Source organism: Panthera uncia, chromosome B4 (assembly GCF_023721935.1).
Source record: "Panthera uncia isolate 11264 chromosome B4, Puncia_PCG_1.0, whole genome shotgun sequence".
NCBI lineage: Eukaryota > Metazoa > Chordata > Mammalia > Carnivora > Felidae > Panthera > Panthera uncia.
In genome coordinates, this window is record NC_064809.1 from 92,168,426 (window position 1) to 92,188,406 (window position 19,981).

Here is a 19,981-nt window from a genome sequence, read left to right on the forward strand (position 1 = left end):
AAGAGAGCTCTTCTCACCTGTGTGTTCCCCCAGGTGCATGCTGCCCAGCGGTGAGACCTGCAGCCGGGAGGACTCCAGCTACTTTTCTCCACTCCGCGGCTGCACCTGACTCGCTGCCTGCGCAGCTGCCGCAGAGCTCGCGTGAAATGAGCAACTCTGCCCGCACCCACAGCGGCGTCCACAACTGCTATCCAGGCTCCGGTCATCTTACGACCCCCCCGGACCATTGCGTGTCCTGCCGTCCGGGGATAAGCCGTTCTTACCATCAGCAGCCTCTGTGCCACAGCCCTGGGTAAAGGGCAAGATATTTAGTTATGAAAGACCTCAGAGCAGCCAGCACCCCCCGCAGTGCCGGTAAAGAATGAACAGTGGCGTTCTCTCTCCAGGAGATGGCGGTGTTGAGACATATATCAGACACGGCAAGGCCCCAGCGCTCTCGGCTTTAGGCCGTCTTTTAACTAAAAACCCGCTAAACCCAAAGTCCTCGTTCGATGGAAAGTGAAAATGTCAGAAATAGAGACATTCTGAGTGATGGAGAAAGCACTATTTACATTTCTAGTCTCAGCTAGAATACGCAAGTAATTTGTGAATTAACACATAGAGTCCTCAGATAAATATTAAGCATGAACTAATATGCGTTTTAATTTTCTCTCTTTTCCTTCTTCTCCTCCTTTTCTTCTTTTATTCTTTCTTCTGAATCTACAGAATGGCAAGGAGAGTAGAGGTCATCAAAAATTGTGGTGAAATTCCATGTGAAAAAAAACGTCAGGTGTAAAATGGATACATATTTTATATACTTATATTTATAAGTATACTATAACACTATCTTGTCTATACTGTATTTATATATAAGTTCATATACTATATTTTAACTTCTCTGTCTCAATATCTTCTCTGCCTTCGGAAACATTGGCAGTTTATTTTTCAGGTAGGTGAGTCTCTGATCCATTGGATATTGGGAAACTAAGTTTCAGACTCGCGGGTTACTGAGTTTCAGACTCGCGGGTTTCTGGAACAGAAGCTTGCTCTTTCCACTCATGCACAACCTAGTGTTGCACACCAGTAGGGCTCAAGGAATCTTAGCTAACTGGAATTAGTCTTAAGAAGTCTGAGAGAAGACACCTGGGAAATTGAATCTGATTTAACGTAACATGGAGAGAGCACAAACTCCTAACCTGCATTTTGGGTTCTTGATTTTAGAGCCTCGTTGCCACCAACCAAGAAGAGGAAGAGCACACAGGCACTGGAGGACTCCGGGGACCATCAAGTGTGGGCCCACCGCTCCAGACCAAGTGAGCCAGCCCGGGGCCCATCTCTGCTTTCGCCATTAAGACGGGGATTTTGACCAGTCTTGCAGTAGCCCTACAGGATGATTTTCTCTCTCCTAGAAGGGCAAGGATAGGAGTTTCTTTCTTTCCTTTTGACATACAGTTTCGTGCAGTCTTCGGTGGGTCATGTAGGTCCTTCTCTCCTAGGAAGAGGTGCCATTGTCTCTCTCTTTGGTGGAGATGAAATGCCGGTCCTTTCAATTTCAGGGGCAAGGTTCTGATTCAGTAGGCTTGAGGTGGGGTCTGAGATTCTGCCGTCCGAACAGGCTTTCAGTGTTGCCTGCTCGTGGAGGATACTCTGAGAAGCAGACTTGGGAAGATTTCTCCAGTGGGGCAGGAAGGTAGAGAGCTGAGCTCCTCTAGCATCTGCTTCAGGTTAGCGGCTCCCAAGTAGGTCTTTGAAATTTTGTAAGATCATTTGCGAAGTCTTTCAGCAGACTCGTATGATGCCCAAGTGGTGAGACTACCTTATTTTTGCCTTCTACAATATGTGACACATCGTGTTTCAAGCTTAGAGACCTTTTCAAGTTATGAACAAATTGGGGATTTGGAGTCTGAAGGCTTGAGCTTTCAGAAGAAATGCTATGGCACTTATCGGGTGAAAGGAAAATGCTCCATGCCAATTCTGTTAGCCCCTGTAAATAATCAGATGTAGGCAATGTGAATAGAACCCCGGATTCAGGGTACATCTCTTTTATTCCCACATGCAACAGCTTGACGGGAAGGTCAAGATTTCTGTCTTCCAGCTCTCCCTCTCACTATTGTCCCCCAATTCCAGAGGTTTATACTGCCCTGAAAGGTGATGTGGTGGCTTCCTCACCTGCTTGAGTTGCTGCCTTTGTCTTTCACAGCCTTATGACAAGTGCTGGTCCTCTGTGCCCATGGAGCCTGCTGGTGTTTTCAGGGATGGCTGGCCTCCGCTCCAGCATGGGCTGGAGGGTCCTTCAGCCAAGGCCCACACGGGGCCATTCCCTGGGAGTGCTGTGGCAGAACTGTGCTGGGTATTGGGCCCTTGCATGAACCAAACCTGTCACTGCCTTTTCTTTCACATGGATCCACCCTGGCCAGCAGGGTGCTTGGTTTTTCTTATTCAACGCTTGAGACACAAAAGGCTAAAGTCTCCTTTCTGGATAATATAGAGCTCACCATCCACCTTCCTGTGCAAAGCTTACTCTAATTTCTTCAAGAGTTCTTGCATCTAGCCTGCAGCCCCTTTGTGATCCTCAAACATAAAAGGCTGAGTGAATTTCTAGCCAGACGAGGGAACCATCTGTTCACTTCCACAGATGCACCAGCTCACTGAGAGGACTGGGCAAGCCACCCAAACCTCCCCAGCGTTTCCTCATCAAACCAGATTGCTGCTCCAATCATCCTGGCTGTCTCAGAGTTAAGCCCCATCCTGTGATGATTTTCTGCTGCCTGTCTCTGGAGAGGCCATTGATTTTTCACCATCTCCAGAGAAAATCATAGAAGAGTAACTGAAATGTCTCAACAGATAGGAAATCTTGAATCCCGTGTTTAAGTCCTATTCCAACAAAGGTCACTGAAAAGCTGACTAAAGATAATTGGCCCCAGACAACTGGGCCAGAATGTAAATGAACAGGTGCCCAGGGCTGGAAAAAAAAAGACAAAAATCCAAATGCCATGTTTTCCTTACAGCTTATATTTTTAGCAGAAGTTTTCTAGTAGAGAACTCATAGTTGATGTGGCAGAGGCCGAGGGTGCTTTCAAAGTTCCTGGGGAAATGGTACAAGGGCAGAGGAAGAAGGAGCTTATGCGAGTCTTATTAGGCAGGAATTTTGATGGGAAGAGATGTTCTAAATCAATCAGTAAGGCTTTTCTAGTGACCGTCTCCTGAGCGGTTTATTTTGCCCAAGGGGTTCCAAGATCCCCATTTATAGGGCTCACAGTGTAGACTCACTGGTTTGCTGTGGGCAGATGTGAAATGTTGCTTAGAGAGAAAGCAGCTGGGGGATAGGCTCTTGCTAGCTGGTTCCAGCCTCACATGGCCTAGATCCCAAATATGAGGGGGTTCTGCTTCCATCTGATCTGAACCCCAACTATGAGAGGATTCATTGACTCACGTAGTTTGGACCTCAAATACAAAAGGACTTTTCAGCCCCAGAGTTATGGCCTTTGGCTCCCAGTGAGAGGTGCACTGGCTGAATTCACACTGTAGAGTCAGAAAAAGTATCTGTCTCGTCTCCTCAGCAGTTGGGGACTTTCTGAGCCTGACTTTTCTTGATTGCCAAATGAGAATCATAATTTCTACTTCACCCATTTCTAAGATTTTTTTTTAAGTAATGTAGAAAAGAATATTTTGAAAGGCATTAAAATGCAAATATGAGTTTTTCCAAAAGGGTTGGGACTTGGGCAGTGTGCTGCCTTCACACTCCTATTTCTCTTCTGCTACATTTTCTCGAGAAATCCTCGCTATAGCATGAAAAGAAGAGGGTGGTTTGAATCCCGTCTCTTCCACTTACCAGCTGTGACTCTGAGCAAGTTATTTCAGGTCTTTGAACCCCAGTTGCTGCATTTGTTAAATGAGATTAGGAATCCTTACTTCAGTTTGGCCGCACCTACTAAAGCATATCCTGTGACCCAGTAATTCCACTGCCACTTTTCATGATTCTGAGAAATCTTTTCAAAATGGTTGGTCACAAAAACTGGAAAAAAAAAAAAAAGAATGTTTTGCTTAGGTGACGTGTTAATAGGGACACCCCAAGACTGTGTTAGACTGTGTCTAACAGGAATGTGTACATATGCCCATGAAAAGACATTCACAAAAAAATACCCACAGTGGCATTACTTATAATAACCACAAACTGAAAATAACCCAAATGGCTGTCAAGGGCAGGATAAATTGTGGTATAGTCATACAGGGGAGTACTTACTCTACAGGCATGGGAATAAACAAAACGCCTGCCATTTGCCACAATATGTGTATGAGTGAATCTCATAAACATGATATTGGGCAAAAGAAGCCAACACGCAGGAATACGTACCATATTATTCCATTTCTATGAGCTCCTCTATGGTATGAGGTATCGGACTAGTGATTTGTCTTGGGTAGGGGAAAGTAGTAACTGCAAGGGGGCATGAAGGTGTCTTCTAGAGTCCTGGACGTGTCCTATTTCCGGGCCTACTGATAGTTACCCGGTATAATTCACTTTATTAGAAAGTATCAAATTGTGTACTAATGGTCTGTGTATTCTTCTTTATGTATATTAGACTTCACTGAAGAAAGGTTATTGAAGAAAAGGCGTTCTTACTTTGAAGACTGGATGAGAAACCGTGTCAAGTGTCTTGGTACAGACAGGACATGGGAGTAGTAGACATTATTATTAGTGTGAATAATAGTAAGTCCCAGTATTGGGCTCAGGCTTGTGCCTGGCATTTCAGTGTGGGCCTGGGGTCCCTGGATGTCACCAGCAGATGGCCAGCTCCCAGGGAAGCCATGACTGTGTTGGTGTTGTTAGAGTGACTGCCCCTTAGCTTTGCTGCTATAATGGGAAAAGGCAGGAACTGCTGTTATCCTTGACCTGGCCACCATGCCTGAGTGGGAAAGGGCCCACGTTAGCTGATATTCACTCAGGCACTCAGTGTTAGTTATTTCACATCGGATAGAATTACCACAGAGGCCAAGAATGAAGTATTCCTCAAGGCTTCTTGGGAATAACTGAGTCATCTGAGCCAAAACAAGTGCAGGTGGTGACGACAGTGCCACTAACATTAACCAAAAGCGCCATAGTTTACATCCTTGCTAGCGACAGGCCCTGTGCTCAGCACCTGCAGTCATAACTCATTGTGTTATGAGTGAATCTCCTCACACAGTGAGCCCAGGAGGTTTCATACTGTTGCCTCCGTTTTGTAGATGAAGAAACTGAAGCCCAGAGAGCTGAACCCATTTTCCTAGATTGTACAGCTATGAAATGTACAGTTGTGCCTCAAGCCCAGGCCCATCTGATTTCAGACTCCAAGCTCCTGAACTTCCTTTACCCTCTGTCCCTTGTAGGAGAGAGGAAGGAAAGAAGGAAGAACTGGTTTCTCCTCTTCTCTGAATTTGGTATAAGCAGGAGAACTGTGGAAGGTTTTTGTTTGTCCGTTTGTTTTAAAAAGTTTTTAGGTCTGGTAACTTTTGGAGGAGTGATGGCATGAGGAGGTCCTTGCATTGCTGACCCCCTGTAGTCTTAGCCGAGGTGGCGGTGGGGGGGGGGGGGGGGTGGGGGGAAGGTTTTCATGATTCTGAGAAATCTTTTCAAAATGGTTGGTCACAAAAACTGGAAAAAAAAAATGTTTTGCTTAGGTGACGTGTTAATAGGGACACCCCAAGAAAACACATTTTGTATGACATTTGAGATCAAAGACAACCTGAAGCAGTGTGTTGTTTATTTATGTGAGCAAGTCTGCAGTGCAAGTATAAAGAAAGAAAGGTAGGTGAGTGAAAGAAAACCCTGCATTTTCTAAGCTCTGGGCTAAGTGCATGCTCCCCAGGAGCCCATGTTGTGTTTCTCTGTTGTTGCTTACAGCCTGCACCTGATCTTATGAACGCCCACTATTTCCCTTTCACTCCTGATGTCAGGCATGAGTGATAGTAGGGGAGTTAAAAGAAAAACAGAAAACGTACCAATAGAATTTACATAAAAAGTATCTGAGGTTGAACCACATGTCTGGAAGCATACTCAAATTAAGACAAACAATTTACAAGGATTATGCAAAAATAGTAGCTCGTGTATGTGAAATTGCTGTTATTTTAACATACAAAAGTGGCAATTTCATATCGTCAATACTACATACGGTATTTTGTTACTTTATCTTGGCATTAGCTTCTGAGTGCACTTGTACTATGGTATTCTCTCTGCTTGCGTGATGTTGCAAGATGGGCAAGACATCTGTTTTAATTTCTATTGTGCAGTTGAGGGAAGTAAGACACTAAGTGAATAAATAGCTCCTCTAAGCTCAGAAAGCTAGTGCCACAAGGGACCGGTAACAGAGTAGAATGTATGGGTTGCAATTAACAAAAACAAAGAAACAAAGGACAAAACCCCCACACCTCAAACTGCCTTAAGGAAAAAACAAACCAAAAAACAAAACTGGAGGATTTATTGGCTCCTATAACTCAAGAGTTTAGAATTGGATCCCAGAACTCAAATCACGCCATCAAAACCGGGCGCCCTTCAGTCTCAACTCTGTGTTCTGCTGCTGTGTGGCTTCATTCCTAAACATTCCCAAAATGGTGCCGGCGGCTCTTGGGGTTATATCTCAGAGGTTTAAAGCTCATGGAAAAGAGTCGGCATCTTTGAACCCCTGTCCGCTGAAGTGCAGAAGTGCACTGTGCTTGGATAGGATTGGGCCATGAGCCTACCTGATGGAATTATTGATGCAAGTGGTGAATGTTGTGTTTTAACTGATCCGGTCTGGGTCCCCATACCCTCCTCTGACTGGGAGTAGGCTTCCCTGGAGCCACGTTGGCTGGAAGTGGCTATGCAGGAAGTAGGGTAGACAGACACTGAGGGCAAAATATCCCAAGTACCATTGCATCTTAGAGATCACTGACCCCAAATTGCTCTTTTTGCAGATGAGGAAACAAGGCTAGCCACACGTCTCCTGCCTCCCAACACTTGTTACTTCCCACGTGCTCACTCTACCTCATCCATGGCCAGTTCATTGGCTCCCTGCAGCTGTCTGCGAATCTAGGAAAAACAGCCTTGGAGGAAGGATCTAACATGCCGATTTCTTTGCAGTGACAAATAGGAGTCACAGCAGTGAAGTGCAAGACTACGACGGTGAGGGACAGAACATGATGCCTGTGGACCAGTGTTCTCCTACTCTGAAGTGGCAGCCGTATCAAAGTGTTCCTTGGCACAGTTTGTTAAATGGTCATTACGAGAAACTGTAAGTGGCCCAGGGATGCCTGGTGCTGTGCTGGAGAGTGAGGGAAGGAAGGCAGTGCTAATCTTCAGGACTAAATCCAAGTATTTGGGCTTTGATGCCACTCCTGTTTGAATAGGATGGGCCAATGAGAAAGCGTGCTTTACTCCTTATGTTTTGCGTTCCAACTAGTGAATAGCTGAGACGTGGATTTCTGGCCATTAGGACCCCAAGCTTAAAATTCTAACTCATTATAATTTGCCCACTAAATGATGGAGGGAGAGCGAATCTTTCTGAGATCAATACCCAGTTCACCTAAATGCTGGAAAATGGAGATTTCCCAAATCAGTAACATTTAACCCTGCAGTTAATTTAAAATTCCATAAAATACTGTTTTAGGGGGCCACATTAAATTGCTAGCTGGTGACACCCCTACTTCCCCAATATTTATGCTGTGAATCAGTATTGTCAAGTTCATTGGCAACATCTACTGAAGCAGTCACAGTTGGTGGTGGCTTTGTAGTAAGAGACTGAAAGTAAAACATAGAAAATATCTTTAAACTGGAAAAATTTTCATCCTAATCTTGTGACATTATAGTTTCAGGAAATAAATGTGAACGTACATATTATTACTCTTAAACATCCTCTGAGCCTTCTCTTTATTCCTGAGGATATGTCACCCACTTAAGTCTTCTAGAATTTTTAAGATTAAAAACGCCTTCTTGAATAAACCTAAAACAATGTTAATGGATAAAGAATCGGATTTTCAAGTAATACATATAATATGAAATAAGAAATTTTGGTCTACAAACGAGGGCCTTTGTGGTATTTTCCAAATTCAAATATAGCTTATTTAAGAGCAAAACTTGTCACTAGGACTTTCATGTTGGATGAACTAGAAGGAAGAAATCTTTTCCTTCAAGCAAATTCTAAGGACTTAAACAGACTTGGGGAGTTGGTATGTTGAATGGGAGGCAGAAAGAAGCAAATTGCTAATTGTGTCATTGAACTGTCACAACTTTTGTCTTTGCCACTGAGTGCAATTAGAAAAAGAAAGGAAGGGTCCATAGGTCTTGGTTTTGAGTCTTAGTCCGCATTTAGTTATCCTTCGGGGAGTGTTTGATAGGCTTTCCTAAATATGAGTACCAAGGTATGAAATCTCAACTTCTTGAGGTAACTTCTCTTTCTTCTCACTTGAGTAGATTTTTTTTTAAAGTTTATTTGAACAGCCAATCTAAACTCCACTGATCTGGAAAAAAAGGAGAACATGGATGGTATCAGCTCAAAGGTATAGAGGCAGATGTATTTTGAATGCTTAGACATAATTCACTTTTCTTAAGTGCAAGAAAAGGACAATATTAATCTACATTAGAATTCAGGTCATCTTAATTCCACTACTCATATCATTGAGACAGAATATCACTTGTCTCAGATTATTATGTCTAATTTGATACAAAAATATTGTTTCCTTAAGTTTTCCTGAAAGCACTAAAGTTAGGGGATTGAAAATTTATCAAAAACCTTTTTCTGAGTGATATTTAAAACTTGTGTCAACAGAGCTTTTAAAAGCCAGTTTAGTTGACTTTATGTATATCTTTTGATACCAAAATCAGAATCACTATTTTTAGGTAAATAAATTTCTATAGCCAGAGATTGGTGTTTAAGATTCACAGGAATCTTCAACATTGTGATTGTTGGTTGATTCAGTTTCTGCTTCCAGCAATCTTTAAATTTCAGGCTAATGCTCATATCTGAGCTACAAACCTTACCTTCTTCGGAGTTTTTGATAGTGAAACATGGAAGATCACAAAAAGATATTTTACAAAAAGGTATTTCCTATTTTCTCAACCAAGACCGTTCTTATTACCCTCTGCAGTAAAATCTATACGATTCAATTCATCTAGCCTTTACATGAGCAAATTAGAAGATTAGTTCTAGAAACCTGAGTCAATATGAAGTTCCCAGATGGCATAAGACATGTGGTCTTTATCAAATCCTTCATTCAGTGACTGTTCCCGAATTTGCTGCTGGCAGCCGCAGGACTGTGGAGCCTTTGACATGTCAGCTACTTGGAGGTGATCAATGGCCCAGTGACTTGACCCATTGGGAAGGAGCTTAACTTGCAAAGAACAGGAACACTCTTTTCCCAAGAGACTCATCCATATTTTCTGTCTCTGGAGTTAAAGGAAAATTTAGAAATTCAGTGTTGTTCATTATACTGGCAGCCATCCAAACTGAGATCCCGGGAAGCAGAGAACCACATACACAGCCGCAGAGAGCCGGCAGAGCTCTAAGTCCTGCTCGCCTCTGCTTGTGGTCCTGGGAAGGAGCTTCTTACCTGAGGAAAACCCCACATTTAGGAATCTTGATGAATTAGAAATCATGTTCCATATCTACAATATGTATGGGAAAAACTCGCCAAAAAGTTTTCACCTTTTATATTCTCTTCTCCATTCATTAAGGATGTTTTATTTTCCTTAACATTGGAAGTAGTTAATTAAACATGTCATACACATAGCATTGATATTGAACATAATTTTATGGGGCAAATAAAACAAGAGTCTGATTAGCCACCGCACCACTTCTGTTCCCGGCAAAAGTAACCAGCATAGTAGGTTTTCAGTGCTATTACCAGAGCAGGAGGCTAAGAAGGAAATGACTACACTCTGGTGAAAACAGGTTTCGATCAGTGTTCTGACTGACTCTGGTTAATTTGGTTTAAAGCTATTCCTAGTAATCCTGACCAGTCTGCCTTTTTCTTATGACCACCAACAGGCTGAATCTGAGGGATTCACTCATCTGAGGGAGTATTTGAGTGTGGTGTTGCTGATGACATTTAGAGGCTTTTTTTTTTTTTAAGGTGGAAAAGATGAATTTTATCCCAGATATTTCACAAGTCTGAGGAATGTGGTGATTTCTCAACTTCTGGACTACGTCTTTCTATTGTGTGGTGGGGTCAAATTAGAATTCCGGAAAGCACAAAGGGAAAAGGCAGGCCAAGGCGACAGTCTTCCATTTGGCAAGAATTGTGCTTCTTCCTTGTGAGAAGATAAAATGCTGTGAGAAAGCCATCTGTGTTTTGAAATAGCATTTTCACTTCCTCAGCAAAAATTCACCAAATTGATTCAATATAGCAAAAATCACTTTCTACAATATATTTTCTTGAAATGTTTATACAATTGATATTGTTAATGAAAGAAAATGTGTGGATAATGTTTGTTAAACTGGTTTCTTGATTCCTCTTTCCATAGACCCGATGTCGGTTATCGAGTTATCACAGACAAAGGATTTAATTTTTCACCAGCAGATGAAGCTTTTGTTTGCCAAAAGAAAAACCATTTTCAGATAACCATCCATATCCAAGTTTGGGGAAGTCCAAAATTTGTCCAAACCCAAATGGGCCTAAAGCCAATAGAAATGTTTTACTTGAAAGCTTTTGGGGTTAAGGTAAGTTTTTTATTTAGCTTGGTTTAATTAAGCTAACTTTTATTAAGTGCTCGTTATCTGTTGCTGCCTAACAAACTGTCCCCCAAACTTAGCAACCTAAAATAATAACAGCCATCTATTTGGGTCACAAATGTGCAGGCCAGTTAGGGGTTGGCTCTAGCAGTTCATGCCTGTTCAGGGGTCCTCAGCTAGGCCTGGATCCAGTGTCAAGATGGCTCATTTATATGTCTGTCAAGTTTGGACTGGCCATTGGCCAGGAGCTCAAATGAGACTGTGGCTGGGAGGCCTTGGCTTTTCTTCACACAGACCTCTCTGTGGGATAGGTTGTGCTTCCTCACAGCATGGCGGATGGGTTCTAAGAGTAAACGTTCCAAGACATAGGAGGCAGAAGCTGCTAATTTCTGAAGTCTGAAACTGGCTCAGAACCTGGGACAGCATCACTTCAAACCACATTTTGATAGTTTTCAGTATATAAATCTTGCACTCCTTTGACTAAATGTAATTATTTTATTCTTTTTGATGCTGGTGCATTTTCAAATGCAATAGATTCACAGTTTTCACCAAATTCTCAAATAGGTCCCTGACTTAAAAAACCAAGGAACTGTTAATTTGGTCAATGTCCCCTTTTTTCCAGTTTAACAGAGGAGAGACTGAGTAAAGTTACACAATTCATTCAAGATAAGTGGATGAGAGAGTTGACTTTAGAGTGCAGGTAGGATGATTTCTGAGGTCAACAACTCTTTCTTAACTTGTGACCTCAGATCCAGCTTCTCAGGGGGAAAAACATCCATTATCTGCATATTTTGTTCTGATTATTAACCCGAGCTTAGCACTGAGTCTCCCAAAATGAGGCTTGACTGCTGAACACATCAGCTGCTCTTGCTCCAAACTGAGTTGCTTGCTCCAAACCAAACCCAGAGTAAATACAGATAACAAACAAACAAACAGCAACAAAACATATTTTTCTGATCATGGAAGTAATGTGAATCCATTGTGAAAATTTTGGAATGCAAAAGAAAACTATAAAGAAAGAAAATTCATTCATATTTGGGACCCACCATTTGTTAGTCTAATTTTTCTCTTATTAAAATTAATTTCGGGGTGCCTGGGTGGCTCAGTCAGTTGAGTGTCTGACTCTCTATTTTGACTCAGATCGTGATCCGAGAGTCGTGGGATCGAGCCCTGCGTTGGGATTCTAACTGGGCGGACAGCCTGCTTAAGATTCTCCCTCCTCATCCCCCTCCTCCTCCTCCTCCTCCTCCTCTGCCCCTCCCCCTGGCTCTCTCTCTCTCACTAATAAAAAGTTTTTAAAATTCATTTCATATTGTTAATAGCATATTATGAAAATGACATGTGATATTAAAGATTCTATAAGGTATTATTTACAAAGATGATACAGTTTCTATTGTATAAATGTATCATATTCCTGCATTATTATAAGTTTTGCTTGTTTTCAATTTTTTATTGTCAGTTAAACTTCAGTAAACATCCACGTATACCTGTCTTTGCATGAGGATACATTCCAGAAGAATTTATACATCAAAGGACAGATGTTACTAAAACTCTTGATGTAGATTGCCCAATTGCTTTTCAGAAAAATTGTTATTATGCTAATACCCACAAGCCATATATGACGGGGCAGATCTCACTACCCCCATGCCACTCTTCATTAAGAGCAAGAAGAGTTTTGTAACAAGTACTGAAAAAATACCATTCTCTGTATTTTATTTATTTTTATTGTTTATTGTTTATTGTTATTTCTTCTTATTCAAATGCAAGCTCTTCAAGGGCTGGGATTTCTCTTAATTTTGTCCACTGCTCATCTTCAATGCCTCGGGCAATGCCTGGTGCATAGCAGGGGCTCCTACGTGAATGAATAAATGAATGAACGAATGCAGGTATCTATGGAATGAATGGATCAATGAACGAATGAATGCTTGCATCCTTTGAGCTGCCTCGCTGCTGTGTTTTGCTCCTGGTGTTTTAATCACCTACTAGCTCACACTATAATCACCGCTCACCTGAAGTTTTCTGTTGTCTTGTGTTTTCATTGTTTAGTTTTACAGATAATTGTTTCTTTTCTCACCAATAGCATACTGCTTAAGGTTGGGGCCATTGTCTTATATGTCTTTTCAGTGACTTGTTCCTCCTACCCAGTGACTATCATGATGCCTTGGAAAAGTTTTAAAGCACTTGAATGTTGTTTACTAATGAACATTTTTATTAATAAGTTTATGTAGTCAATAACTAATTTACTTTTTGTTGTTCCAAACAGGTAGAAGCTACCAGTCAAATAATTGCTATTGAACAATCCCAAGCAGATAGAAGCAAAAAGATTTTCAATCCTGTTAAGTAAGATTTCTTTTCTGAATTCCTTTGTGAATGCTATGGTAAAAAGACCCATTGCCCAATATATTTTGTTTATTAAAAATGAATTCCACCGACCATGTGATTTCTCTTACATGTGGAATCTAAAAAACAAAACAAATGAACAAACAAACAAACAAACAAACAGAAAGCAGAAACAGACCTATAAATACAGAGAGCAAACTGATGGTTGCCAGAGGGGAGGGCTTGGGGCATGGTCAAAATGGGTGAAGGGAAGTAGGAGATACAGACTTCCAGTTATAGAATGAGTAAGTCCCAGGAATGAAAGATACAGCACAAGGAATATAGTCAGTGTTACTGTGATAGCATTGTGTGGTAGCTACAGATGTGGTGAGCATAGCCCAAGTAGAGAGATGTCACATCACTATGTTGTACACCTGAAACAAACGTAACGTTATTTATCAACTATATGTGAATAAAAAAAAGTAATAAAAAATAAAATGAATCCCACTGCAGAAACTACATGGGTAATAAGATGTTAATATTATGAACACATGCGTATCAACAAAAATAAAATAGGTAAAATGCATTGAAATAATTTCAAACAAACTCTTGTAAAAAGCTTCATTTTTAAGTCATTATTTTCATAACCATTTATTACTGACACCTTTGCTAACTACCTGGGTTCCTTGACATAGGTTATGATGAGACCTTTCTTTTAAGTTACGCTGTGCTTACAATTCATTTTTTCTTATTTTTCAAAGCTATGTTGATAGATTGCCTAATGGGTTCCAGAATAGAAAGCGTACCGCCCTGGGATTATCCCAAGCAATATGGCAGTCCAAAGTGAGCATTCAGCCTGTGGAATGACTTGGAGTGTGATTTGCTTTTTGACTATTTGGCTGGGACGTAGTTGAGATATCCCAGTGTTCTGACCCTGAGGCAATCCCACTCCGGGTGGCACAAAGATGGTCCTACCGCCTGGAGAGACCAGGCAGGAGCTTGGCCTGACGCTCCGGTGGGAGCCATGTGTACAAGCTCAGCAGTAAAGTCGCCTGGTGCATCTGGTTCTCCCTCTCCCGCCTGGGCGGTCTGGGTGTGGTCTTCCTTAGGGGCCAGGCCCAGAGAGGGCAAATACGTGAAGGGGATACAAAGGAGTTCGCGAGGAACCTAGAGAAATTGCTTGTCAGGAGGCAGTTCTAGCAGCAGTGGCAGAGGCACAAATGAAATGTCTTTTCTCCCCATTGTGGAGTTAAAAGAACCCATATGTGGTATGGGGAGCATACTGCCTTTATGGGTGAGAAACTCCAGGCTCGAGCTTCTGCTGAATGAGCATATCTTACCTTTCAAGAATTATTCCCTGGCAGCCATTCCAGACCATGTTGTGGAGAGTTTATTAAAAATCAGCAACTGGAATAAACTGTCCTCTGCAGTGTGATGGGAATGGGGGACTGAACATACTTGAGACTCTCAGGATGAGTTAGGTATGATCGAGGAGTCCACGTTCTCTCACAGTCTCTTGGTATTTCTGCTGTTTGTTTTAGAATCGACCTGCTGGCCGACCAGGTCACCAAAATTACGTTGGGCCGGTTACACTTCAGCGAAACTACAGCAAATAACATGAGGAAGAAGGGAAAACCAAATCCTGACCAGAGGTACTGGCATCCCTATGTATGCCCCACGGTGGCCGGGTACTCTATCTGACTGGCCAGTGCCCTCCAGAGGCCCCTCTGGTCCTCTTGGTGCTGCCAGCCTGCTACCCAGGCTGCCCTTGGCCACTTCCCCCTTCTTGAACTCTTCCTGTTTCTTAACATGTCTCATTTACCCTTACTGTCTTTCCATGCTCATCCCCCACAGTGCCTACTCTCCTGCCCAACCTCAAATCTACGTGCCTTGACTCCCTCCACGATTCTCTAGAATGACCACATGCTTATGCCTCACTGCTGTCCAAGGGTTGAGGACCAACTGCCCTGCTGAAACCTGTGTGCTGGTCACTAGTGTAAAGCCCGATTCCTGGAGTTCTGCTATAGCTTCTTTTGATTAAGAAAGGAAAGGAACTCGGATCAATGATTTACACCTGTGGTTCTCATAGTGTGGCCCCAGACTGGCAGAGATGCGGTCACCAGGATGCTTGTTAGAAGTGTGATCTCTCACCAAAGATCTAAGAATCGAAAGCTCTGGAGGCGGGGCCCAATAATTTGTATTTTAACAAATCCTCCAGGTGACTTTGATGCAGTCTCAAATTTGGAGTCACTGGTTGTAGAACATACGTTTTGGAGTTGGAAAAAATTGAGTTTAAAATTTGAAACCACCGTTTACTAGCTGGGTGCCCTTGAGCATGTGACTTAACCCTCTGAGACTCATTATTTTCCCATTCTCTAAAATGGGGACAATGTTCATATCCTACTCCAATGGGGTTGTTTTGGGGTTCTAAATGAAATACTATAGATAACCTGCTTAGCCCAGTGTATGACACATTTTGAGGACTCAGATGATAGCTAATAATTACAATGAAAATAACAATTATTACTATGACTGTTTGACTTTAGAGATAGGGGACAACTCCTATTCTCTAAGGATTAGAGAATCTGTAGCATTGCAGAGGAAGTTGGCAAAGTTTTCTCATGTGGTTCCTAAAACAAAAGCTACTCTCATAGGGATAGTTTTGTTTTGGTTTCAAAAAATGAGCTGATGTTAAAAATGCCTCATCAGTGTTACATATGAAGAAGCTATTAAAATAACCTTGGTGAAAATTCATTGGGAGCAATTGGAGGGAAGGGTCCAGGTTTCTGACTAAGTCACGACATGGGGGTATGTAGCATACAGGGCCAAGAGCAGATGGGGTGGGAAGGGCCCGGTGTGGTTGGGCAAACCCTGCTGTGATAGGGTAGGTGGCTTGGGCAGCTCTCGGTAAGGGGACCTCTAAGATGGCTGCCTGTTGTGCGTTTGTTTGTGAGCAGCACTGTGCTGGGGGGCTTGCGGAACAGCTCGCAAATCCCTCAGACTGGGCAAAGGGTAGACCCAGACCAGTACCGAGTGAATCCACTGCTATTTCCTCTCACAGGAGGGGCAGCTGAAAGCACAGTAGAAAATCTTTAAATGTGCAAACCTGCCGAGATAAATTCACCATTGATGAACTGTTGTGTGGCATTTGATCGCACAAATTATGTCTCTGTTTCCTTACGCGTTGGCCTTGTCTGCTGTTTTTGACTTAGGTACTTCATGTTGGTGGTTGGACTGTATGCTGCTAACCAAGACCAGTTCTATCTATTGTCTGCCCACATCTCTGAACGGATCATTGTAAGGGTAAGGTTCAGCTCTTTCATCTTTCTGGATCCCACCTGCTTTTCTCGGCTGAAGTGGAAGTTGCATTTTCATTGGCATGCTTGAAGTATGCAATTTCTCAACTGATGATAGTAATAGCAGATATTATTATTTTAGTTTTCACATAATGGTTCTCAGCTAGGAGACCTTTTGTCCCCCAGAGGTCACTTGGCAATGTCTGCAAACATTTTTTGGTGGTCACAACGGGGGGGAGATGCTCCTGGCATCTCGTGGGTATAGGCCGGGGATGCTGCTCAATCCCTTACAATGCACAAGACAGCCCCCACGACAAAGAGTTACCCCTTCCAAAATGTCAGCAGTGCCACAGCTGAGACACCCTGGTTTAAATGCTGTATTCCAGGCACTGAGCTGAGTAATTTATATATGGCGTCATTTTACATCGGGCCACATTTACGTTACCTTCTTTACATGCAGAGGAGCTGAGGCTCAAGGAGGTGAGAAACTCATCGTGATTGCACAGCTTGTGAAGGATGGAGCCCAGGTTACAACCTAGTTCTCTCTGATCCCAAAGCCCACAGGGTGGGGAGAGTAGTAAAGAAGGAATTTCATACCCAAAAGTGATTGGTGACCCCAGGAACCATCTGGGCCGCTGCCTAGCACATAGTCATGGTTCAGCACATTTTGCTGAATGAATGATTGGTCACAGCTGTGGACAGGCATCTTGGCAGCCACAAAAGCATAAAGCTGTTGGCAGCTGGAAATGCAGCTGTGTGAGGCCAGGCTGGCCACCGTTGAGAATACCAGGGGCATAAGGTAACGGGTCACCACGGGCCTGGCAGCCGGGGAGAAGCTAGCTGTCCTGTGACACAGGGAGGGCATGTGAAGTCCAACAGGAGAAATCGTCCAGTGTAGGCATGCCCACGTACGTGGCTGTGATTCTTAGGCCTGGGGACCAGATCTGCCTGTTTGGGGAAATGAGTCTTTCCTCTCTTGCCTCAAGCTGTTCTGAAACAAAGGGTCCTCTGTGTAATTCTTCCAATCAATTAAAAATAATAAGCCACTTATAAGTGGAAATCCTTAAACTGCATCTCAGACTTTTAATGGGGGGTGAAGTAATGTTGGAAATGAGGTAAAATGCTTGTGTTCAGATGTCCCAGAGTAAGGGCTGGACTATGTGCCTGCCGTTTTTGTGGAACCCGATCTAATCTGTGGCAAACAGGGTGCCACTGGAGCAAAAGCTGGTGGAGCCTTCTTCTTTGGTCATGGAGCAGGGGCAGTGGTTCCCCATCCCTCATCGGGGGGTGGAAGGGTGGGGGGTGGTTTGGGCTCGGGGCCCAGGGCGTGATGTGATCTGGGATTGCTGTGCTGCACTAACAAGTGTGATTTAAAGTAAAGTCACTTATTGTTGCTGGTTTTTCATAGGGAGAATAAAGACAGATAATGCCATTCTTTTCAGAGTTAGCATAGATTAGATATTCTGAAAATGTTGCTTTGAGCTGGGAAACTCATGCTTGAGTCTGGCAGCCTGCTAGTCACCTGCACACCTTGAATAATTTACCTGGTGTCGGGTTTCTCCATTTCCTGCTGGCAGGTCTGTACTCCAGCAGAGTGGAGTACAATGGGGGGGGGGGGGGGAAGGGGGAGCACTCTACTGTCTGATGTTATATTTCCAGAACTCTGTTAATTGGTGCTTGCTCGTATCCAAAACACAATTATCATTTAACTCGTGATGGTAGCTTTGAGAAGGTGTTTCTGCAATTCATATTTGTTATAAATACTAAAAAACATTAAATTATACTTAGTGAAGATTGGGTGCCATGTTATTCACTAAATTTTTATTTTTAAAAAGTGATTCCATTCCAGATTTGATTGCTTTCTTCCAGCCATAATTGTTGGTTAAAGAGAATGCCCTATTTTAGAAGTGTGCTGGGCAACACAAGGGTTATCCTAACAACGAGAAGAAGAAGAATGGTGATAGGGAAAACCATTCTGCCCCTCCCCCAAACTGGAAATATCTTAGTGATACTATTTTATTCTGACCCCAAATGCAGAAGTGAAAATGCATGCACTTTTGAATCTGCTTAATTGTTTAACGTCGAAACCAACCAAGAGAAAAAAACTGAATTTCATTAATGATGATATGTTTGGGGCACCTGGGCGGCTCCGTTGGTTGAACGTCTGACTCTTGATCTCAGCTCAGGTCTTGATCTCGGGGTCATGAGTTCAAGCCCCACATTGGGCTCCATGCTGGGTGTGAAGCCTACTTATAAAAGAAGAAAGGAAAAAGAAAAATGAAAAAAAAAAGAACCGGTGATATGTTTGAATCAGTGAGTTTTCAAAATGTCCACAGAAAATATTTCTTGCCCCTAAGTTTCTAGAGAGCTCTATATAGGTATATGCCTTGGATATATATAGTTAGTTAGTTAGTTAGACAGAGCACAGACCAGCTTACATTCTCCAAAAAAGCCAGAGGTGCCCTCCTAGGTTATGGCCTGGGTCTGTTAGTTTGAGCTCCAGAGTAAAGGAAGAAAAAATTGACAACCGAAGATGTTACAAGAGCAGACTACGTTATATGGAGAACTGAAAACTGCACTGAGCAAATGCAGGTTCATTTCGAAGCCTAAGAATCATTCTTCCCAATAGCAGAGATTAACATAAAGGGCAAACTGTATGAGGCTTGGACTAGATGAGTTTCAGGCCCCCAAGAGGGGTTCAAGAGACCACAACTGTTAGAATTCTCCTTGGAGAGAGAATGGTGGGCCAGACCCAGTAATTGTTCATCTGGATTGTCAACCAGAACAGCTTTAGAAATATCTTATGGTCCTGTAGTGTAAATTGACCAATTTCATGGAAATTAAGCTTTACTACAAAGACAGGTTTATTTCCCAGGTCTTTGTTTTTGGGAGCATTCTGCAGTGGAGTTCCTTCACATTCTCTTGTTAATGACTAGGTTTTCATTCAGCTCCACTTTCCTTCTAAAACATGTGATTAAACCTGGTTTGGAGTGCTGTGTTGTAAGCAGGAGGGATGATTACTTTTGTCTGCCCTTCAAAGGCGCACTGGGGTTTCCTAGTTTTGAAAACTAATACATTATTCCAGTTTCTTTTCCAGAAGAATATAAATGGGCACGTCCCCAAGAAGTCCCCCTTTACTGCCCTGCAAACTGCACTGCCCTAAGATGGAAAACTGACAAACAGGGACAGGGAGAACAAAAGAAATAGTGCAGCTGCAGGGATGGAGAGGGATGGGCATAGAGTAGGGCGTCTTCATTGCTACCAGCTCTCACCCTTTTCCACAAAACCCCCTTCCCTCCCCTAACACACACACACACACACACACGTGCGCACACACACACCTCTTCTGGAGTTCAGATGAATTTTTTATTTACCCAGAGGAATCAGTGTGTGGAGCAGTGTCCATTTCACCCTGTAGTTGGGATTCAACTTGCTGGTTAACTATGGAAGAGATAACTCGACCAGGTGTGTATGGTACAAAGAATCTCCTGGAGAGTAGAACAGAGATGCCTGGGTCCCACCTCCGCAGTTGTTGGTTTTTTTGAAATGTTTATTTATTAATTTTGAGGTGGGGGGGGGGGGGGGAACTTGAGCGGGGGGGGGGCAGAGAGAGAGAGAGAGAGAGAGAGAGAGAGAATCCCAGTCAGGCTCCGCTCTGTCAGCACAGACCCCAACAACACAGGACTCGAACTCATGAACTGTGAGATC

At 42.9% G+C, this 19,981-nt stretch overlaps 1 protein-coding gene across 1 annotated transcript in view; it reads left to right on the forward strand.

Moving 5' to 3' along the window:
• MYRFL (myelin regulatory factor like) overlaps window positions 1-19,981 on the forward strand; it is a 126,225-nt gene that overhangs the window by 49,697 nt on the left and 56,547 nt on the right. Inside the window, exons 4-10 of the mRNA XM_049626701.1 lie at window positions 34-292; window positions 1,201-1,292; window positions 7,073-7,223; window positions 10,451-10,646; window positions 12,922-12,998; window positions 14,519-14,629; window positions 16,190-16,280. Coding sequence (XP_049482658.1) covers window positions 34-292; window positions 1,201-1,292; window positions 7,073-7,223; window positions 10,451-10,646; window positions 12,922-12,998; window positions 14,519-14,629; window positions 16,190-16,280 — 977 coding nt within the window. The remainder of the gene's footprint in view (window positions 1-33; window positions 293-1,200; window positions 1,293-7,072; window positions 7,224-10,450; window positions 10,647-12,921; window positions 12,999-14,518; window positions 14,630-16,189; window positions 16,281-19,981) is intronic.